Source organism: Lingula anatina, chromosome 4, assembly GCF_051362555.1.
Source record: "Lingula anatina isolate TDL-2025a chromosome 4, LinAna3.0, whole genome shotgun sequence".
In the NCBI taxonomy this organism is placed as follows: domain Eukaryota; kingdom Metazoa; phylum Brachiopoda; class Lingulata; order Lingulida; family Lingulidae; genus Lingula; species Lingula anatina.
The window spans coordinates 7,502,091-7,526,715 of record NC_141770.1 but is presented as its reverse complement, the minus strand read 5'-3'; the positions used below and the strand labels follow the sequence as shown (position 1 = coordinate 7,526,715).

Below are 24,625 nucleotides of genomic sequence, written 5' to 3'. Positions count from 1 at the left end.
TCTTAATGTAGTATTTAGTTTTTCTTCAACATGGAATGTACTCGTAGTAATTTTCATGTAAAATGTCCGTACTTTGTTATTTGATATGATTTTTTTAATTTATTAAAATATTTTTCAGGTTTGGACTGCAAACTTGCCTTCTGTATTTGTGGTCCTGTCATGGATGGACACGCTGTTTCAGCTTGAAGCTGGCCCCTGTCCTTCTGTGGTTTAACAGCACCTTGAACTACATGTTTGCAAACATGCTGCTTACCAGTACCCTTCTCAATGCTGTTGGTGTCATTCAGCTTGATAGAGGTATCTTCCTCTCCAGCCTCCTTGTGAATATAGGAACATTCCTTGTGAATGGCATATATGATGTAGCAATGTACAATATCAGGTGCTATGACAGAGAGGACACTAGTGACACTGTGCTGCAGAACCTGGAAGATGAGCCCCAGTATGATGACATGTAAGGAGACAGTTTATTTTGTGTTCATTTTAAGACTCCTCATTTCACAGTTATGTTAGAATAAAGTTAAATTTGTCTTTAGCTTTGGGAGTTGACCACAGGTCTTGCTCATAGCCATGACTGATTCTGACAACTTGTATTGGGCTGGACACTTGTTTCATTTTGTAGACTATTAATAGTATTGAAATGATTTCAGATTTTCTTGCTTATGTGACACATGTTCTGAGTGTGTAAATGGAGTTAGTAATTATAGTCAGTGTGTTATTCTACCAATAATACTAATTTTTTACAATATTTCTTGATTGAAGAAAGATTCATTGAATAATTTGTAAAAGATTCATTAAATAATTTCTATTTTTCTGCAGTTGCACAATCAGTGATGGGTTTCAACAAGTTGTGCATGGAAGTGTGGAGACCATGATGAAACAGGTGGCTTATGACTTTGAGAAGGGCTATGATTTGGCACGTGCAACTGTTGAACACCAGGCTATGGCACAGATTGAAGAAATGGTTGCCAAGGAAAATTTGGTTGTCAAGGAAGATATGGTTGCCATGGGAGATGTGGACAGCAAGAAAGAGGTATTTATTACTTTTTTTTCTATTTTTAGTTTGTGCATACATGTATGTGCCTGTACAGATATCATGGATTGCCTTTGAGACATACTTGTATTGCCTTCTTGTAATTAAAAACAGACACTTGTATCATTTCTGTAATGTTTGACAATATATTTGGCTTGACTTACAAGCACATATGTATATACAAGAACATAAAAAGACATTATACTCATATTGAGGTATTATAGTGCAACATCAAACCACCACCAGAATAAATGTCCCCATCTGTGGAATATTTTGACTATATTTACCAGTCAGCAGAATCAATTATTGGATGATTTTCAATATTTCAGAAAACACCCAGCTACACATATGCTCCTCCTCCTAACAACCCTAGGCTAAACTCAAATATGCAAAAGGAGATGCAGGCAGAAATCCCAAAATCCCATGCTGGGAAGATTTCCAGCTACAGAAATGCAGATGTTTCATCTTTTTACAGTCTCATTGCTCACTTCAACCCAAGTTTTCTCATCCCAGGTAATCATATATATATATATATATATATATATATATATATATATATAATAGTATGCCATTATATTATGCTGTAGACATGTCTATATGATGATGTTTTTTAATCCTTTTTGATAGCGTAGAACAGATGTAACATCCTAAAATTTTGATTTACTGTTTCCTAATTAATGTTCAACAGTAGCAATATATGACTCAAACAAATAACTTTTTATATTTCCCTTTACATATCCCTTGTTTAATGCAATTTTAGACAACAGCAAGAGGAAAGACAATGCACATGATGTAGCAGTTAATATTTGGGAAGGTAATTGTCCATTTTGGTATCATCAATGTCTGTCATTTCAGTAAATTATTTTAAAAAAGAATAAATATATAAAAAAGGATAATGCATTTTATGTTATCCAGCTTCAGCTTACATTTTGAAGATATTTAGAGCATTGATTTCAACATAAGCTTCCTTGCCCTTATTATAATTAAAACAGTGATTGTGATGTTAAACAGGGGTAATATAATAGCCGGCATCATTTTTTAGTTAAACTTCCACATACTTTTGGCAATAATTCATTTCCACACAAAATGTTCCAGAACCATCAGATGAGGTGCCATACACTGAGCTGAAGTCACTGGAGATGATGGTCAACAGAAAGCAGGACGGAAAGTTGCCCCACTTTTTGATCTATCCAGCATTCATTTTGCTAGGCGTCTCCATGGCTGTGGCAGTATATCTCAGCATTGTGTATGGCAGAGAGCTGAGTGACAGCGCTGTGTACAACTGGGCTGCTCTGGTAGGAGTGGCACTGGTGGAGGACTTGTTTGTGTTCCAGACACTGAAGGCAGTTTGTGTGTATGGTTACTGCCTACTTTTCTCAAAAAATGAGGCTGGAGAGGATGCTCACAGGCAGGAGAAGACACAGCTTGTTAAGTTTTAAAAAAATTAGTGCTCTGTTGCCAGTGGAACCTTTTACTAAGTGATGCAATTCCAGAAGTAGTGCAAGAGCTTTTATCAAACAGACTTGTGGAGGCCTCATATCCCCTTTGCAGAACTATGCCATGTTTATGATTTAAAGAAAAAATTTTAAAAAAATCATGAAAATATTTTGTATTGAACTTTGCCCTTTTGAATTTCTTATGGATCAGAAGTATAGACAAATACACTGCCTTACTATTTAATACATTGCAACAGTGCAAAAAACGTGACCGGAATCTCATAAAGTTCCTTTTTTTATTAATGAATACTGCCATTAATGATCTCATTCACTTTTAAATAGACATTTAAAAAAATAACTTCATTGATCTGTGATAATAAGTTCTACATTGAGTATTTTCTGAATTTTCTTTTTCTTTTGCTGACCCTTGTGTTCAAGTTTTTAAATATCGAATACGAGTTTGTAAAAGAAGACAAAGTTTCATGGACAATCATGGCAAATTATGCTTGTTTAGGTCTAAGATATTTTGAATTTTATAAAAAAAAACAATCTGTAGTTTTAAAAAAGGAATTAAGCTATTGAAATCCTAGATAAAACCGTTTGGTTAAACAATTTAATAAACAGACTGAAATATATTCTGTTTTTCCCTTATGTTATGTCAACCTCAAATGAAACATTCGTTAAAATATTCTTATCCTAACATTTCTTCATCAGATTTTTTTTATTTCATACAGTATAATCAAAATCCATTCCTGTCTGTTGCCCTCTGTAAGGTATCTGCATTTTTTATTACAACAATACAATTTCTAGTCTTTTACAGTACTTTATTGCATTTCAATTAGAAAAAATTATGTCATAAACATGTTAACATCAGTGACCAAGATCACTGTTCACATTAACTGGAAATCAAAAGTCATATCTTCATCTGAATATAGTAACAATTATCTACGGCATTTTCCTTTATCAGTGGTAACTCACATATACATTTTTTGAAATGTCATATATTATTAACAAAAGCCATTTTCTATTAAGTACTGGTAAAGCCATTTTCAAAGATCTGACATGAAGCTCCTTCAACTAGCTGTACTGGATACCTTTTTTTTTACTTTTCATGACACGAGCTATTATCAAAAAAGAAAGAAACACAATACTCTAATGAATGGATAATTAAAATGAAACAAATACAAGAAAAAAATACAAACCATAGATATCCTCTAGCTATCCTGTGCAGTGGCAGATTTAGGGGGGGGGGGGGGGGAGGGGGGCTCCTGAAATTAGAATTTTGATTAGCTGAATCATAGTTCTAAACCCAACCAAATGGCACTGTTCGCCCTCTAAAATACCTAATTTTTTCAGGGCCCTTCAGCGGGCCCCTAAACTCACGCCAAAGGGGGTGGGGGTGGGGAGGGTCGGCTTCCTACTTTCAAATAATCCTGGATCTGCCCCGCGTCCCATGTACTAACCCCAACTAACTCCGACTAACCCAAATCTGTACTTATCATATGGTATCCCGGACTAACATTCCTACGACTACCATTCCTGTCACACCGGCTTGATTTGCAGATAAATAAACGTCAATCACAATCGTAATTTTGTCCATGACTTAGAGAATTCGATTTTTGGGAAATAAGCGTCACACATCTTTCCACATGAGAAGGGTATTTTCTAAGTAGGTATGATTACAGCGGTGAATTATCGTAATGTTTATTTATATTCGGCTATCGATATGAAAAGATTTACATCAAATAAGACAGTGTGAAGACTTTTCCTTCAGTTTTTCCAAAGGAGAGCTTATCAGGACATTAACAGAAAAATCTTTTAAGAAAATCTTTAAAGTTAAAGCCTTATACAATTCTGACTTTTCACGGGTATTACATTTTGCGATGTTTATAGAAAAAACTCAAAGTTTACTCCATTTTTCAAATTTTCTCGTTTTATTTTGAATTTAGAAATATGTGGTGCAGGGAAGGAAATAGAGATCTTTGAGTTTTATTTTCACTAAATGCTGTGTAGAAAATGTTATCCGCTTCTCAAAATAAGCAGAATAAACAAATGCTTCCAACTGGACATATGGTGCCAAACAAAGTTGAGTTTATCCACAACCGAAATATAGGTCTATTTTCCGCATTAAAGAGTAAGAGAAGAATTTATTGTTTTTTAAAAGAAAAAGGTAATTTTAACACAAGTCAAGGCGGTATTCAGTTCAAGTGCAATTTATTTGTGCATCAAGAACATAATTAAGAAGCACGTTATTTGATGCTTATCAATTTATACGATTACAAGTTGTCTTGAAATATTCCTGAGAGCAAGAGCAAGAGAGAGAGAGAAAAAAAACCTAATTAAATTCACCCTTGTCGAACACAAATAAATAGAAAATAAATAGAAATGCATTCAAAATGTACTGGTTTACCGATATCCATTTTCACTCACTTGGAAACATTAGATACGCAGTTTTTTTTAACCTAGACTATATATCGTAATAATAACCTAATATTATCGCGTGCGATTTTCACACAAAAGCCGTAACGTCTGCAGCGCATCTCTGAGGCAGGTGCAATATACATTCTTCGCTCGTGGAAAGATTGTGTTATTGCAGAAAATTTCTTTCTCGCCAACGACAACTGCAAACTTTGGTAAGGTTTTTTTTAATCACCATTAAGATCATCAAGGCCATCAAGATCATCACCAATACAAATCTCTGATGTGAACATCACTTCCGGCAAGTCATATATTACTTCAGGGGACCTAATTTGCATATAAGAGAAAAAATGCATTTTTTTTTTTTCTGATTTTGACTTATCTCCAATTTTTTCATCGTTTTCAAGAAGTAATTTCCTCTTTTGCTAAAAAATCGGAACGATTTTGATCCACACACACAGTTTGTAAATTATATAATTAGAAATAATTTTTATATCACAGACATGTATCACGTCTTCACCCCACAGCCATAAAACTCGCCAATAGCTGCATGGGTTCAAAAGTAGGTCAATTGCCTGTATAAAATTGCCATACGATTATTGATTTTTTTAGTGCGGACCATTTTAGGGGGAGGCAGAAGGGGAAAATGTATCAAGATGCCAGAAAAATATTTTGGTATCAAAGAGTTACTGTAAGGTAGAGTATATTGCGAATTTTAAAAGAAAAGAGTAAAATTAGCCCACAATTCCAGTTTCACTATGTAAAACATTGTAGATGCAACGGTCCCTCTCTATTTCATCTGCCTCTCCCTAAAATTTTTCAGACCGCGTTAACTGTTCAGCTCCCGGGAAGCGAGAATCATCCAGCGTGGCAAACGCTGAGCTCTGCAGACGTCACTTTGCATTCACAAGAGGGGGTAAAGGTTTTCTAGGAATTTGTTGTATTTAACTATCTGACGAATTGCGTGATAAAGGAAAGAAACTTAACTTATTTGAATTTATACTGACTAAGTGCCATGAAAGATACTGATATTTTTCTCAAATTTGGCAGAATAAAAAAAAAAAAAAAAAAACGCAAAAGGACATCACCTATCTCCCCTTAGTACCCTTACATGGCATATCCGAGCTTTTGACCTACTTCACAACTACTCAACTAAGTTTGGAAGGTGGCTTGTTTGTATGGTATCAGTAGAAAGGGGGCAGGATGACGAGGGGGGGGGGGGGGGGAGATTTCTAATGTGATCAGTCTTGTTCAAGAAGTCTTGATATTTCTATTTGATTATACTATAGCATAATTTTGGGTTCATGCACAGTATTAAACAAAGCTAGATTTGCCGATTTGGATTTGGCTTTATACATGTTATATTTTATACAATAAAACACTCGATTTTAAATGATAGACCTAAATTGTGAGCGTTGGCAACGGGGAAGAGCAGTCTGTAAAATACTTTAAATCCTTTAATCATTTTGAAAAATGACAACAAAGGGATTGTGTTAGAAAAAGAACTTGTTGCCGCTATTTACAATATTTTTTATGATAATACATGTAACATGGCTATGGCAATAGTACAAGTATGGTAAGATAAAGCAAGGAGTTATATATGTCTGTTATAACTCCTTGGATAAAGTAAGAATTTATTCAGTCTCAGGCCCGTAGCCAGAAATTTCAAAGGGGGGGTTCTTTTTCTGAAAAAGTGGACCTTTTACCATATAATCCCCATGTACATAGGTCAAATGGGGCCGTAGCGATAGTCCGAAGGTTCAATAGTCCGAATGTTCACTATAGAACCTTCGGACCAATGAACCCTTGATTAAAAAATCGATGAAAATGTTACCACTTTTCGGACCAATGAACCTTCGGACCAATGAACCTTCGGACTATCGAGACGCCCCCGGTCAAATTGTACCCAGAGTGGACCTTTTTCCAGCAAAAAGGGGGGTTCTTTCGAACCCCCCCGAACCCCCCTTAGCTACGGGCCTCTTCAGCCAATAAAAATATTAAAATATAAATATAGGCATTTGTTATCCTTTGAGAGATTAAACTAAAATAAAACACTGGACAATAAAAAATTATGAACTAGGCCTAAAAGTTTAATTAAAACACTGTACATAGAGAGACCTACTTAAAGCCGTTTACTGACCTTAAAAGTCAGCAGTCTGCTATTGCTGGGTGAGAATTTAAAAAGAGAACTTGCTGGATGGGTGGGATCCCCATAATTTGTTTTGTTGTTTTCTCCATTCTGTCTTTCAAGATATCATCCAGTTGGGGGAGTTCTCTCCCAATTATTTTACTGGTAGTGTTAATAACATCGAGAAGTTTTTTCCCCATTCCTCCACTGTAACCACTGTTGCCACCAAATGCTCAAAACGTTAAAATGCTCTCAATATTATAATTATGTATAAAAAAACTAAAACGGGATCCTTATTTGCAAGTTGAGTTCCTAAGAGTTTAAACTATATATATATATTTTTGTATTTAAACATGGACATACTGGAATATAAAATCAAAAGAGAAGTTATCAGTAATTGAGCCGTATGATAGGGTACATGTGTGTATGAGTATTTATGTATATATTTAAATATAGTTAAAAATTTGTACCATGTATTGATTATTTATTAAGTTTAATAAATGAAATAAATAGAGAATTTGATAAAAAAATTGAGATAAACTTCAAACTTTAAAACTTAAATCAGAAATCAAATGTTGTTTTATTGGAATGAGGTAATTACTATAGTGTTTCATTTATTGTAAAAAAAAAAGTCAAGTGCTGGTTTCTTGCATCACATCCCAAATGCCTTTATACAAAAATTGGTTTATTTTGCTTTTTCAAACTTTTTTAATTAAAAGAGCCCCACTGGGTATTTTGTTATCTGTGAAAGCCACTTTTTATTTCTCTGAGATGCGTGAAATGTCAATATTCCGTGAAGCACCTCATTCCTGTGACTCGCAAATGTGTCTTTTTATTCTTTGCCCTTCGTGAAACTAAGCCTTATACCCAGTGATTCATAATTTTGACAATTTTCAACTAGCATTGTTGGTGAGATATGCATAAAGTTTTGTTTACTGTGATTTGTAAATTAATGGTTTTATTTCCCATGAACTATGATCACCCCTCCCTAATGGTACCCTCAATTAAGAAAAGAAAAACAAAACTCATCTGATTACAAAAATTTAATATTTTATCGTAAAATTAAGAGAATGACATTTTGCAGTTTTGAACTGGCTGCTACAGAGGCAATGATACATATAGTTCTGCACTGACAACCCTGAAAAATAAAAGATGAAAATATTACAATGTAATTCAGTTAAAACGTACATTCAGTTAGGTGTAAATAGATGTTGACAGTAACTCTTCAACCACCAGCTCCTGGCTGCTGTGATATAATTAATTTGCTGCTTTAATTTACAGTTTTACCAGCTGTTTGACATAGTTTTCCTCTAAAAAACTGAATGCTTACTTAGTTATGATACATCAAAACAAAGAGACAAACAAAATCAACTTCTCTGTAAATGTGTAATAAATGAATTCTTTTAAAAATACTGACTTTTCTTCATTTCTTAATGTCTGAAGTGTTTAGAATTATTTAATTAATAATAATAATAAGAAGAAGACGAAGAAGAAGAAGAACCATTTATGTTCGTGCCCTCCGTCTGAAGCAAGACGTGAACAGATTCAATACCCTCCTCCACCTAGATTGGCGGTGATTCTTTGAAGCTGAAATGTATAATACAATATTACTTACTAAGAGGTAAAAGTATAAAATGTTCAATAAGTCAGTGCAATATTATATTTCATGTATGAAGTTTCAATGAAACACTTTTACCAGTATTTGGAATAAACAATTCTGCCAATATTATTTTAAACTTGCCAAACGCACAAACTGTGTTGGCACAACATAAGGAGTGTGTGTGTGTGTGTGTGTGTGTGTGTGTGTGTACATGCACAATCACATTCCGTCAGTGTAATAAATATTGACCCTACTATTCTATTGACCCTACTGTCTTACCTCTCTCCTTCACGTCTGCTTTCACAGTTGTTGTGTCATTGATACTGACTGAAGAAAGACAGGAAAACAAATTAAACATTTCATACCTGTGCACAACAAGAATTCAATACATTATTTAACATAGTCGAAGACCCATTCAAAGATATAGATCACTGAACAGTGAATTTTAACTCAGTGTTTGTGTGTAAGAGTCTCCCCCCCCCCCCAAAGTCCATCTGTGTGTTTACATTTTTAAGTGTGTTAAATGAATTCCATGTTAAATTGTCCTAAGCTTATTGTCTTACCTTTTTCTTTGATGCCCTCAGCATCTGACACACTCTTTGTGGCTTTGATATTGGCTAAAGAAAAAATGATATCAAATAAAAACTTAACATTCCATATCTGTGCATGTTCAAATAGAATTCAGTATTACAATTTATGGAAGACACATTCAAATATTTAAATGACTTAAAAAATAAATTATCTTCTTAAGTATGCTAAAGACTTTGCTTGAGCAACATATGCTTGTGGTGTGTATATGTGCGTGTGTATGTGTGTTTGTTAGTGTATGTGTGTGCACGCATGTTTCATAAGTATATTAAAAGTCATAACTATTTTACTGAGATTCTTGTCTTATCAATCTCCTCAATACTTAAGGTCTTTACAAGTGTTACATTGTTCTTGTCTTTCAGTTTGGTATCAACTGGTGTGTGTGTGTGTGTGTGTGTGTGTGTACATGCACAATCACATGTCATCAGTGTTATAAATTGATACCTGTTCTATTGACCCTGCTATCTTACCTCTCTCCTTCACGAACTCTGTCACAGTAATTGTTGTGTCTTTGACATCAACTGAAGGAAAGAATGGAACACAAATTCAACATCCCATGCCCATATACAACAAGGATCCAATACCATAGTCAAAGATGTATTCAAAGTTTTAGATCAATGAACAGGGAATAAAAACACAATGTTTGTAAGGGGAGGATCAAGAGAGATTTTCTGACAGTCTTGCAAATTATGTTTGTTGATCCATCCTCCATTGTGGACTGTCTTCTGACAAAAAATTAAATCCCCATCAATGTAATCTTCTGACCATCTTCCAGAAGACCCAGAAGATGGCCTCAATTTGCCCCCGTTTGTGTCTGAGAGCCTGTTTGTGTGTGTGTAAATTTTTGAAGCGTGTTAAATGAACACCTGTTAAATTGACCTTACTGTCTTACCTCTCTCCTCACTGCCCTCAGCATCTGACACACTCTTTGTGTCTTTGATATCAGCTAAAGAAAAAATGATATTTTAATAATATTTTAATATTTAAAAATACAAACTTAACATTCCATATCTGCCCATGTTCAAAAAGGATTCAGTAGGCCCATTACACTTTGATGAAGACACATTAAAAGATTTAATTGACTTTAAAAAAAATAAATTATCTTCTTTTACTAAGATTCCAGCCTTACCTAGTTCCTCAATGCTTAGGGTTTTAACAATTGCTACATTGTTCTCTTCTTTAGTATCACCTGAAAGAACAGAATTGAATATTAAGGAATACCAATTTATGAGCATGTTGGAGACAAAGAGAAGTGTGTTAGTCTGTTAATCTGATTGTATTCAGTGAAAGTTCCCATGGAGTTAGTGCACATTAGCTAGGTCTCCAAATTCATTGTCAACAGCCCCTGAGGGTCCAGACTACACCCTGAGAGTCAGGGTCAGGGTGTTGTTGTAATTTTATTTCACGAATCCTTCCTAAAAGATAAAAAATGCATCAAGTTGATTGAATAGTTGTACATGTAGTCCCACTCTGGAATAAGATGGCACATTTATTTATTATTTACAAGTTATGATATACACTAAAATAAAGTCTTAAATGTATTTGACAATATTAAAGGACCATTTCATCATTTTTCTACAGTTTTTTATAGGATAGTGAGATTTCCAAATGTTGTACATGACAGATTTAAAAGGTTACGAGAATTATGAGTTCAAGCACCTTTTATTTCCATGTCCAGTTCTCCCCAAGTACAGGTCACTTCCATGCTGTCCTTAGTGGTCACCTGGAGGCACCTGTTCCTAAAGGGTTCAGGCTCCCATGTCCAGCCAGACCCAGGGTGGTAAGGCTGAATAAATTTAAAGAATGAATGAATGAATGAATGAAAAAACAAACAAATAAATAACTTAAAGATATGTTAATGTCTAAAATGAAAAATAAAATGTTTACTAATATATACAATCACTGATAAATCAAATACACTAGAAGAAATGAATGAAGGTTTTAATAAATACTTAAATGTATCAGACTTTAAATTTTCTTTTTCGATTTTAGAGAAAATCTTTTTAACCTGAGATCATTATTTTTGGAAAAAAAAAGTCTCATACTTACATTTTGTGGCTTAATGAATTTCCATTCTATATTTGAGCCCTTGGGCAGGAGAAACTCTGCCCTGAGGGATGGGACCCCCATATCAGTGAACCTTGACAGGTTCACACCATTCTGGGGGTCCCATCCCCCGAGGGCAGTTCCCCTGCCCACCACCTTGGCCTTTAAATAGTTGTTGGTTAAGAAAACTCTTACAGTGGCCTTGGCTGTTCAAAGTAAAAAGTAAAATAGCAAGAAACACTAGCTATCAATATATCGTTTTTGATATTTAAATTACAGACATTCAAACTGACCACTTAATTAATGTAAATAAAGAATAGGATATCTTACTTTCTTATTATGAACAAATTAATTTTTTCTTATATAACAACAAAAAATTGCAAGAGTAGTTTTAGGCCCGTTGTATTATAAAACACATACAGTCTGATTATACAAACACGCACACAACTTACGAGCAAACTGTTCTTCTTTATTTATTTCATTTTCCATATTAGCTATCATCTGCAATATGTACAATAAATTAAAGAAATCATGTTAACGGGATACATAGAATTCTGTATCTTTATTTGGTAGTTTGTGATGTAAAGTACATTTGTACCATTACCAGAATGATCAGCAAATCGTCATGTGACAAGAAATTTTTAAGAATTTCATTTAGAATATTAATTAACCACATAAAAAATCATGAACGACGGATAAAAAGGCGCTGTGTGGGCTTACATTGAACTTGCTACAGAATTTCAGTTTTGAATAAAAAATAAAACTTACCAGCGACTGTGTAGACATTGTCTCTTTGCTTTGTTTACTAAAACAATAAACAGAAATAATCATTGTATAAAAGAATTTCATTGGACGGTTCCTGTATTGTTTCCTTAACTTTAAACCAATCAGATTGACACTTCGTTGAAGCTCTCGACCTTGAGTCTTTCTACTAAATATCGCAATATATATCACAGTGCCTGGTCCCTGGTCATATCTATTGCGGTTCCAGAACTCTCTCCCTCCTCGCACGAGTTTCTTAGAAAGCAGGCGGTGAATCTGGCCGCAGTCCTTTACAAATCCTAAGTCTCACCTCTTGCATAGCGCCATCTATACTAAACAATTTTATGTGGCGTAGACTAGGCAAAGGGTGACGCTGAAAAGTCGGAATTTTCATCAAACGTTCTACACACTGAGTTTCACCATACATCAGGACACTTTTCTTAGATGGTTTTGTTATAGATTCTATTGACAAACTTAATCGGTGAATTCAGGATGAGACATCTAAAGTGACGGATACATATGGTATCGACTGTGTCAGTTGTTCATTGTTCACATCACGATGCAATGTGCTGGTGAAGATTTTTACAAAATGCTTCAGAATGTTGACGCTGCAGATCAAAAGCGCTCTTGGAAATCTAGCAAGATTGCACGCAGTCATCTACTTCAGTTTTGCCATTCCCTTTTCATCTGCAATTACCCAACGCCTTATGAAGGTGAGGCAATAAAATGAAGAACTAGCGTTAAGTTCCTTCTTATATAATTTTTAAGTGGGCCTTTTTCTTGTTTCTTTTGAGTCATCTGTCGAAATAGTAATATATGAACTTAACTATGAACAACTAAAACTTCCCATGGTGTGTCCACTTACAGGACTATACTGCCACAATGGAACACAATGACTCCAGACTACTACACTGTACTAAGAGGCATAGGACTATACTGCCACAGTGGAACACAATGACTCTAGACTACTACACCTTACTAGGAGGCACAGAACTATACTGCCACAGTGGAACAAAATGACTCCAGACTACTACACTGTAGTAGGAGGCACAGGACTATACTGCCACAATGGAACACAATGACTCCAGACTACTACACTGTACTAGGAGGCATAGGACTATACTGCCACAGTGGAACAAAATGACTCCAGACTACTACACTGTACTAGGAGGCACAGGACTATACTGCCACAATGGAACACAATGACTCCAGACTACTACACTGTACTAGGAGACATAGGACTATACTGCCACAATGGAACACAATGACTCTAGACTACTACACCGTACTAGGAGGCACAGGACTATACTTAAATAAAAATAATAAAACACAATGACCGCATGCTTATTTTCAAGATGGTCAGATAGCAACATGAGTTTCATTTATTAAATCTTCATAAGAAGATCACATTGTTTTCTGGATCTTTTCATATTTCAGTGAATTTTTGAATCTGTAATGCTGCTTGATCACAGCCTTTCAGCAAGTTTTCATCTTGTTCAATATAATGCCTGATATTTAGGGACCGTTTACATGAAAAATCTATTTTCTAAAAATCTATTTGCGGTATCTTGTGATCACGGTCTGTGCCCTGAATACCCCACCGCGTAATTACGGGCAGCGTGAGTCAGTTACTTCCAAAGCTGTAATTAATTCTCGGCGCTGCCAGTAATTACACCGCGGGGTATTCAGGGCACAGATGTTGATCACAAGATACCGCAAATAGATTTTTAAAAAATATATTTTTCATGTGAACAAAGCCTTAGGTAAATTTGTGCCACTAGTGATGTAATAATGTAAATTACCCAGGTATTTTAATGCTTTGTCAAAGAAAGTGAAGGAACAGTTTTAAGACACTTGAAAATAAAGTAGATTGTTTTAAAGATGTATTTTTTACTGTCTTCCTGTGGATCACACATGTCATCCATTTATGTTTGTATGTGGTAATATTGTTGCTGTATCAACTTAACTTGGAGATATTACCACAGCAATAACTGTAGCAATGACAGCAATGAGGAAGGGTGTAGTAAGTATTGCTTAGAATGAAGATGGATATCAAAGAAATGGGTTGTCAGGTAGTGGGTTATGACCTTACTGAAGCTGTAAAGATTGCTTGTCAATTTAGTTAACTCGGTGAATTAAGAGACGAGTAATGGGTGCATTTGACCAGAAAATACCAACTTCTCTGTTTGAAAACATGATATAAAATTATGTCCCAGCTTTAAAGTACAGATATTGGTCCATTTCTAAAACTGTTGCAAAGCTGATTCATATACTGCTTTTGAAAAAGATGTATGTAGTCACCTGTTATCAATTCCAGCATTCCCAACTTGTCCACATAGGGTGCCATTCACTCTCAGCAGGTTGGCTGTCATGGATCACATTTGCCATTGATAGCAAGAAAAAGTCTTGTATGGGTATATATTGTTTTCCAGATGACAGTTATAGGTAATTTGCAACCTCCTACACAAACAAACTCAAATCATTACATTTGCTGTTTTCTTTCAAAGTAAAGAGAGTAAATAATACATTGCAATATTTGTTTTGGTGAATTCTCATTCTTCTGATTATCAATTTCCCATAAATTTGACACTTCAAAATTTTACCCAGAGTGGACCTTTTCCCAGCAAAAGGGGTGCTTTGTTCAAACCCCCCGAACCCCCTCTGGCTGCGTGCCTGGACAATATTTGTTTAACTGTTTTGAGTCATGGGATTTGCGTGTTTTCAGTGTAATTTCCAGTTTTCTCAAATATATCATCTGAAAAAATACTTTTCATAAGACACAGTCATTAGATCAGCTTATCACAGATTTTTATTGTTGTTAAGCATCATTTGTACAAATTTCAGAAATATTGGACTAGATTTGACAAAATTATTAACATTTAACTATTATAAGCCATGGAATTTGCCAGTTTTTTCAGTGTAATTTTCAGCTTTTTCAGTTATATTGTTCTTTTTCCAGAGTACCCTTACTATGAAAAGGCAGACAGTGAAAGACAGCACCAGGAGCAGCACTATGTCTTATCCATGTGTACAATACATGATATGTGGCAAGATTTAGGACTTTGTCAAATATTGTGATAGCAACAACCCATTCCAGAAACCCATTGTAAGGAGTAATCTGCATCTGGCATTGATAGTAAGGAGAAGTGTTGTATGGGTATATATTGTTTTCCAGATAACGGTTATAGGTAATTTGCAACCTCTTACACAAACAACCTCAAGTCATCACATTTGCTATTTTATTTTATAATCACTTTGCAAAATTATTAACATTTAACTATTTAAAGCCATGAAATTTGCCAGTGTTTTCAGTGTAATTTTCAGTTTTTTCAAAGATATTGTCGGAAGAAGATACTTTTCATCAGACACAGTCATTTGATCAGCTTATCACAGATTTTTATTGTTGTTAAGCATCATTTGTACAAATTTCAGAAACACTGGACGAGATTTGACAAAATTATTAACATGTAACCATTTTAAGTCATGGGATTTACCAGTCTTTTCAATGTAAATTTCAGTTTTCCCAAATACGTTGTCCCAAAAAACACTTTTCATTAGATACAGTCAACAGATCATCTAATCACATATTTTTATTGTTGTTATGCATCATTTGTACAAATTTCAGAAATATTGGACAAGATTTGACAAAATTATTAACATTTAACTATTTTATGTCATGGAATTTGCCAGCGTTTTCTATGTTATTTTCAGTTTTTTCAGTTATATTGTTCTTTTTCCAGAGTACCCTTACCATGAAGATGCAGGCAGTGAAAGACAGCACCAAGAGCAGCACTATGTCTTATCCATGTGTACAATACATGATATGTGGCAAGATTTAGGACATTGTCAAATGTTGTGATAACAACAACCCATTCCAGAAACCCATTGTAAGGAGTAATCTGCATCTGGCATTGATAGTAAGGAGAAGTCTTGTATGGGTATATATTGTTTTTCAGATAACAGTTATAGGTAATTTGCAACCTCCTACACAAACAACCTCAAATCATCACATTTGCTATTTTATTTTATAATCACATTGCAAAATTATTAACATTTAACTATTTTAAGCCATGGAATTTGACAGATTTTTCAGTGTAATTTTCAGTTTTTTCAAGGATATTTTCGAAAGAAGATACTTTTCATTAGACACGGTCATTTGATCAGCTTATCACAGATTTTTATTGTTGTTATGCATCATTTGTACAAATTTCAGAAATATTGGACAAGATTTGACAAAATTATTAACATTTAACTATTTTATGTCATGGAATTTGCCAGCGTTTTCTATGTTATTTTCAGTTTTTTCAGTTATATTGTTCTTTTTCCAGAGTACCCTTACCATGAAGATGCAGGCAGTGAAAGACAGCACCAAGAGCAGCACTATGTCTTATCCATGTGTACAATACATGATATGTGGCAAGATTTAGGACATTGTCAAATGTTGTGATAACAACAACCCATTCCAGAAACCCATTGTAAGGAGTAATCTGCATCTGGCATTGATAGTAAGGAGAAGTCTTGTATGGGTATATATTGTTTTTCAGATAACAGTTATAGGTAATTTGCAACCTCCTACACAAACAACCTCAAATCATCACATTTGCTATTTTATTTTATAATCACATTGCAAAATTATTAACATTTAACTATTTTAAGCCATGGAATTTGACAGATTTTTCAGTGTAATTTTCAGTTTTTTCAAGGATATTGTCGAAAGAAGATACTTTTTATTAGACACGGTCATTTGATCAGCTTATCACAGGTTTTTATTGTTGTTAAGCATCATTTGTACAAATTTCAGAAACACTGGACAAGATTTGACAAAATTATTAACATTTAACTATTTGAAGTCCTTGGATTTGCCAGTCTTTTCAATGTAAATTTCATTTTTCCCAAATATGTTGTCCCAAAAAACACTTTTCATTAGATACAGTCAAAAGATCATCTAATCACAGATTTTTATTATTGTTAAGCATCATTTGTATAAAATTTCAGAAACATTTGACCAGATTTGACAAAATTAATAATGTTTCACTATTTTAAGCCATGAGATTTGCCAGTCTTTTCAATGTAAATTTCAGTTGTCCCATATATGTTGCCCCAAAAAACACTTTTCATTAGATACAGTCAACAGATCATCTAATCACAGATTTTTATTGTTGTCAAGCATCATTTGTACAAATTTCAGAAATATTGGACAAGATTTGACAAAATTATTAACGTTTAACTATTTTAAGTCATGGGATTTGCTAGTCTTTCCAATGTAATTTTCAGTTTTTTCAGTTATATTGTTCTTTTTTCAGAGTACCCTTACCATGAAAAAGCAGGCAGTGAAAGACAGCACCAAGAGCAGCACTTTGTCTTATCCATGTGTCGAGAGGGAATATGTCTCGCACAAAGCAGAATAGATGTTGGTAGTTATGATGGAACTTTATTATGAAGTGTTATATTAAACCCATATAATATATTTGTTCTTTTATGGGTGAAGCTTTCCAACTCTGATGAAGAATTGGAATTCCTGTTTAGTAAATAATTCCAGATAAAATGTTACGCTATTAAAGAGTCAGTCCTCCTGTTTGAATATAGTGTTTGTGCTTATGTTGCTGTTTGCAGAAACTTTAGCCCACATGCTTGCACATAAAATATTCCTCAAAGAACTCTCATACCAATATTTGGTTTATTTGTTGCTAATTTAACAATAAGAAATCAGTTAACAGATTTTTAAAATCTTGATTAATCTGTAGGCTTTACAGATTGCAAGACGTAACCATGAGACTGTATTGTTACAAAGTAGTTAGCACGATTCTAGGACAATACCCCCCCGGACTATTCCCCCCCCAGACAATTCCCCCCCCCCCCCCCCCAAGAAATATATATTTAAAAACAAATATAAAGTAGAAAGTGTAAAGTTTAAAACATTCCATCCATTTTTTAAATATTTTTTAGTGTGATAATATAACTTCATCATGAAACAAATTATTTTATAACAAATTCCCTTTTCATTGAGTACTAGTACAGGAAGATTTATTAAGTATCTAATCGAAGTATAACCACCTATCCTTCAGGTAAAAGTGGGGTAAACAGATGAACAGGTAAACAGACATCAAAGGGATACCTGGATGAGTGAGATCATCTGTTTACCCCTCCTTTACTTGGAGATATATATTCATTGATCAGATTTTTAATAAAATGTTCTGTACTTCTATCTCGAAAATTTCATGTACTTGTACTCCATGAAAATAAATTGTTTAATAAAATTAATATTATCTGTCCTTGATTTGCATCATCACACTAAGAAATATTCAGAAAATGGGGAAAAGATTTTTACTTTGTACTCTTTACTTTACATTTGTGTGTGTGTGCGTGTATATATATATATATATATATATATATATATATATATATATATATATATATATATATATATATATATTCTTCAGGGGGATTCGTCCGGGGGGAATTGTCCTGATACCGTTAGCACACATATTAACTGGATTAATAGACTGAATTAAAAGAAGTGCTAAGGCAAATACAACCAACAAAAAAGTTCCATGACAAGTATTATCTGATATAATGATATTTTTGTTGTATTTAAAAATGTGAGGGAAATGATACAACTTAGTCAATGTAACAGCGGAGCTGAAATTAAGAATCCAGATGAAAATCCAAAATAGCACTTTGCAGTTTGTTTTAATACGTTATCCTAGAAATACATCTGTGTTGGCTTGCTTGGTGTACTCAACATTCCAAGAACTGTTGTCTTGGTTCAGAAAAGGGTTTTAATTTTACAATATACAAGACATAATAATACTTTTTCCTTCTGGTTTTAAACTTATGTCATGTGACATTTGTATAGACGTCTTCAGATGGAAATTTTATTAATGTTGTACAAATATAAAAGCTTTAAGAAGACTGGAAGAAAATTTGTCCCACACCATTGCAACATTAACTTAAATATGATTTTTATTTACAGCCATGTCCGTACATTGCTGTCACCTATGCTATTTTCAATTCTTTGGCATGTTAACGGTCTCATTATTGAACTAATTACCTCCGCCAAGGAGGTTATGTTTTCACCCCTGTTTGTCTGTCATCCACATAATTAAAAAAGCTATGGACCGATTTTGATGAAATTTTCAGGAACTGTCAGAAGTGTACCAAAGAACAGATGAATAGTTTTTGGTGGTGATCCAGATCAATAATCAATCAATAATCAAAAATAAAAAACTTTATCATTATAGAATGAAAATTTAGGGGTGAAGTGGCATTGGGTGGAGACTTTGCTGACTTGGCAGAGGTCTGCGCTCTTGGAGTGCTTTTTTAGTTGCATATGTAAACATGTTCTTTTGACATTTTCTGCATCTTAACAATTTTGTTAGTTGTTTATATTAAAATGATGGTAAATCTGTTAGCGTGTATTGTGAAGTAAAGAATAAGAAATGGAAATAAAATTATATCAGTGTAGTTTGTCAGATTCGTTACTTTACTGTTTTCAGATCAAGGAAATAATTTAATTAGATATTTAAAATTTGTTCTATTGATGTATTTTTATTTGTTTGAATAGAGGTCTGTCCATACTGTAATGCCATACTTGAAATTTTGTTAATTCTTTTGGAGGTGGTTCATTGTTCTTTATGTATGAAGATATATTGGTTTTCATTTTTAGATACTAGTGAAAGTCTTTTTGTTTTTGGTACATGCATGCCAATAGTATGTATGTTCTTCATTATTTCACTGTAATAAAGGATATTTTGGGGAAATTTTGTATGTTCAATTGTTGCTCTTTTTCTCTCTCTAATCTATTCCCTTTCACTTTAATTTTTATAAGAAAAACATAATTTTTGTGAAAAAAATGTAATAATATCAATAAGTAGATTTTCCAATTAAAAATATACAAAGGTGAGACAAAATTCTAATTTCAAGAGGGGAATATTGGTGCGATATATTTTTCAGGAACCTCTTAATCGGCCACTGCGTCACCGATATGCAAGTTACCATACTGCGTGTAGATTGTTGTTGTTGTTGTTATTTACGTTGTGAGTTTCTGTCGGCGCAACACTCAGTAACTCCATCCTTTAACTTGTTTGATTCCATTATAATCTTTATCTGCAGTTAGTGAAAGTGTAAGTCATTTACTTTACAACATCAATTTAAAAGGCTACAAGTTGCCTGAAAATTTTGCATGTGATCCTCTATGAAGAGGAACTGTAGTGACCAACAAGATTTTTAACTCAAGATTTTTGACTGTTATGCGCATGTTATTTTTTCGCTCGGCTTTCTCCTTTATATTCGCTTAATAAGAGAGAGAGAGAGAGACAGAGGATATTCTAATTAAATTCATCCTTGTCGAACACAAATAAACAGAAATGCTGTCAAAATTTTAATGCTTTGCCGATATCCATTTTTAATCACAGTTTTTTATCTATATCAAATAATTATGACGAAATGTGGCGTGTGATTTTCGCCCAAAAGCCGTGACGTCTGCAGCGCATCTGAGGCGCGTTTACTAATTATTTTTCACTCGTGGAATGATTGTGTTAGTGCAGAAAATTTCCTAATCACCAGATGACAACTGAAAACTTTGATAATATTTTTTGAACCACCATTAAGATCATCAAGGCCATCAAGATCATCATCGTTACAAATCTCTGAACATCACTTCCGGCCAGTCTTATATTACTTCAAGGAACCTAATTTGCATATAAGAGAAAAAATGCATTTTTTCTGATTTAGGCTTGTCTCCAATTTTTTCATTATTTTCAAATAGCAATGTCATCTTTTGCTCACATATCTGGACACGTTTAATCCAAATGTACTGTTGGTAAATTATGTAATTAGAAATAATTTTTATATCACAGACGTGTATCACGTCTTCACCCCCCAGCCGTAAAACTCGACAATAGCTGCACGGGTATAAAAGTAGGTCAATTGCCTGTATAAAATTGCCATACGATTATTGATTTTTTAGTGTGGACCGTTTTAGGGGGGAGACACAAGTGGGAGATGTATCAAGATACCAGCAAAATATTTTGCTTGCATGGGGCTACTGAAAGGCAGAGTAAATTGCAATATTTGAAAGAAAAGAGTAAAACTAGCCCACATCTCCAACTTCATGTAGAACCTTATAGATGCCACGGTCTGTCTTTATTTCATCTGACTCTCCCTAAAAATTTTCGGACCGCGTTAACTGTTCACATCCCGGGAACCGCGAAGCATCCAGCGAGGTGGCAGACGCTGAGCTCTGCAGACGACATATTGCATTCACAAGAGGGGGTAAAGGTTTTCCAGGGAAATGCTGTATTTTATTACCTCTGACAAATTACGTGGTAAAGGAAAGATGTTTATTACATATTTGAATTTATATTGACTAAGTGCAATGAGAGACACCGATTCACTGTATTTCTTCTCAAAATTGACAGGTTAAAAAAAGAGCAAAAGGAGATTACCTATCTCCCCTATGAATCCTTACATGGCATATCCTATTCGTGAACTTTTGATCTACTTTAGTTTCACACTCCTACACACGCTGAGTTTGTATGGTATTAAATAGAAAAGGGGCGTATTGATGGGAGGGGGAGGGGAGGGGGAAGAATTCTAATGTGACTTTTCATGATATGGTATTTCTATTTTGATAATGTTACATCTATAGCATATATTTTGGGTTCATGCACAGTATTACACACAGCTAGATTATTTGACCGAAGTCTGTTGTTTGATACCTTTTTTTTTTTTTTTTTTGTTATATTTTATTTTAAAAGATAGACCTGGATTAAGAGCTTTGGCAACGGGGAAGAGTAGTTTTGCTGGTCTGCACATTCCGCGCTTTATTATAATTTTGATCTGATTCGTTTATTTTATGATGATTTACTTAGGACAAACAATGAACCAATGTACAACTTCAGTGATTGGATTTGGCTATCCCCCTCTTCGAGCCTGTGTGTGTGCGAGTGTGTGTGTGTTTAGTGTATGTGTAAGGGAGGGTGTATGTCGTTTTCACGTAGTCCTGCCATACATTGACAAGGTACCGACATTATTTTAAAAATCAATTGTAAGTCAAGGGTGTGTATATTCTTCATTTTTATTTGCTTGAAGCTGTATTTGTCGTTCAGATTCCATTTTTAATTAAAAATATTTTGCCTTTGTCATTTTCATTAATTTTTCTTGCATTAATTCTGAAAAGTAATTTTTTTATTTTTAGGTAACAATTGCTTTTTTATAGATAGAGCCATCCAGATTTGTTCATGATTCCCTAAAATAGTGACAATACCGCTAACAAGAATGCCTTAATTAAACCCGTTCTTTAGCGCGATGTTTCCTACGTAAGAACTCCTATTTACGATTTTGCTATGCACTTTTCGAACTTCGTCGCTTCGGACTGCGACTAAAGTATGATAGTGATGAAGACGTATGTGCCGAGATTTAATGTAAATGCGAAATGATAATAGATAAAAGAATATCCAGCTTTAATTTCAGTTTATTTTCCATGAAAGTTGTCTGATATCTTATTGATTAATGTGCCGATGTATGTTTACAATATCTACTTTATGTAGGAGTGGTAGCAGCAACAGTTCACAATTCACTGCCAGATACTTTTTGCTTGCCTTGCTTGTATCTTTATTAAAAAGTACAAGCTTAAAGCGCAGATAATTGGTAGCTATGTACAGTAATAGAATTAATAGTAATTAAAAGTGAAAACGATAGAAAAAAAAGCTGTCTTACGCATCAAGAACCACCACAGTACATAATAAAGTCACCATTTTAAATGGACACATACGCGACACAAGACAAAGACGGATTGTCGAGAAGAAGTTCATAAAAATATTAGACACTTCAAAAAAGGACTTTATAGAGACAATGAATATCTCAACGAATATTAGTCTTGTTTTATTATTATGTAATCTTCAAGACGTTAACCTTTATCACGCACTTCTAACTTCGTGTCCCTTTTACATGCATCATACGCCACTTATACCAGTAGTTTGCTTGTTTATTCTTGTTTTGGTACCTGAAGAAGGTTCACAAGCCGAAAGCTCGGGCATTTTTTTCATCTCTTCAGAGTTAATCTTTACAGATGCGTTTTCAATATATTTTTTCCTAAAGATACGGAAGATGCGGGCGAATGAAAAATATGTAGTTTCATTTATCAGTCATAACAGTTTTAAAATTAAAATTATCATAAATTCTGGTCCGAGGATCAACTGGTTGTGAATTCGGCCAGAGACAACGAGAGAGAGAGAGAGAGAGAGAGAGAGAGTTACAGATGGAGTTTTCACTAGATATTCACAGATATGTATAAAATGTTAGGATGTCTTTAATAATTTTTTAAAGAAATATTCCTGTTTATGATATGAGAACAAAGAACGATCGCGTTTGTTACGCTATTTAAAAGCAGTATTGACGACAGCTATCATCTGAGTCCTCAAGGGGGTCGAACTCCCAACACGGTCGGAGGTACGTTGTATAGATGAATAATAACTACATTTTGTCTCTCGCTCTTCCTTTAGTGATCATGAGTCTTTAAATGCACACGAAAATTGTTGCATAAGTTAGCTCAGCACTGTGCTAATCATATTCAAAACACGAAATGCAGACTCATTTTTAGACCTTCTCTACTGTCACTCGCAACTCCATCTCACATTTGCCTATAAGTTTATTTTCAATAAATTAGAAAAATAAGGTAGGCCTACTTGTTTGGAAGCAAGTTTAATATTTAACGTCTCAGAAAATGTCTAGAATGTTTATCTTAAATAACGCAACAAATAACTTGCAGCTACTTTTAAAAGCTGAAAATCCTTCGTGACGTATTTTTTCTCCAGATCATTAATTTTAGTTGCTTTAAATAATGTTTTGAAATATTATAGACATTGATTAAATCCTCATTTTAGTTAAGACAAGGACTGAAGGCCCCGTTGGGTATTTTCCTTACCCGTAACAGCCACTTATCATTCCCCGAGATGTGAAGCACCCCATTCCTGTGAATCGTGAATTGCGGGTTTCTATCCCTCGTCCTTATAGTGGAACGAAGTCATTATACTCGATGATAGTTATTTTCAGCTCGCCGGACTCGCATTTTCAATGAGATATGAATAAAATTCTAATTCAATTTATGTAATTTGTAATTTGTGATTTGATGATATTTTCCGCGGCCGTGAAATGTGATCACTCCCCCCCCCCCTTCCCAGCGGGCCCTCATGATTAGATGAACGATATGTTGACAGGGCACAATCAAATATTTTACACGTAACACGACAAAGCTGCACTCTGTTAGGAAGCCAATTGCAACACCTTCGTTACCAGGCATTGAGAAAATATACTTGAAATTGGGGAAAAAATTTGGAACTTTTTAGAAAAAATAACGCGCATCTAATATAGCCTAAGCATAGTCTCTAGATAGCGCAGTCTATAAAAGTAAAGTAGGCCTACAAGTAGGCTTACTAGTAGATTTGCAGGATATTTGGGAAAAAATTGACTTTAGAATATTTTCAAGTAGGCTACGTTTGTTTTACTTTTAATGGTAATCACTCTAAATGCGAAGGTCCTTAAATGCTCTATTTGCTCAAATTGAGCGTTGTGTTAGTAGTGCTGAGATCCAGTGACAGGATGTACCGAGATGTGAC

General features: G+C 34.2%; 1 protein-coding gene and 1 long non-coding RNA gene across 2 annotated transcripts; both read left to right on the top strand.

The window, feature by feature from the left end:
• The first annotated feature begins 133 nt into the window (after positions 1–133).
• Positions 134–2,545, top strand: LOC106155496 (uncharacterized). The gene is made up of 5 exons (XM_087011742.1): positions 134–451; positions 817–1,030; positions 1,360–1,543; positions 1,791–1,844; positions 2,126–2,545. Exons 1-5 carry the CDS (start codon positions 231–233, stop codon positions 2,467–2,469), a joined length of 1,017 nt encoding a protein of 338 aa, XP_086867868.1. The 5' UTR covers positions 134–230; the 3' UTR covers positions 2,470–2,545.
• A 9,780-nt stretch (positions 2,546–12,325) lies between these two features.
• On the top strand, positions 12,326–13,256 carry LOC147762204 (uncharacterized). Its single transcript, XR_015334047.1, has 2 exons — positions 12,326–12,721; positions 12,876–13,256. It is a non-coding gene; the product is annotated as an uncharacterized LOC147762204 (long non-coding RNA).
• The last annotated feature ends 11,369 nt before the right edge of the window (positions 13,257–24,625 follow it).

Bases quoted from the DNA above. Each gene is read 5' to 3' on its own strand.
- LOC106155496 (XM_087011742.1), top strand. From the start codon at position 231: ATGTTTGCAAACATGCTGCTTACCAGTACCCTTCTCAATGCTGTTGGT. The intron at 1,544-1,790 runs GTAATCATATAT...ATGCAATTTTAG, and splicing joins CCCAAGTTTTCTCATCCCAG to ACAACAGCAAGAGGAAAGAC. The intron at 1,845-2,125 runs GTAATTGTCCAT...AAAATGTTCCAG, and splicing joins AGCAGTTAATATTTGGGAAG to AACCATCAGATGAGGTGCCA.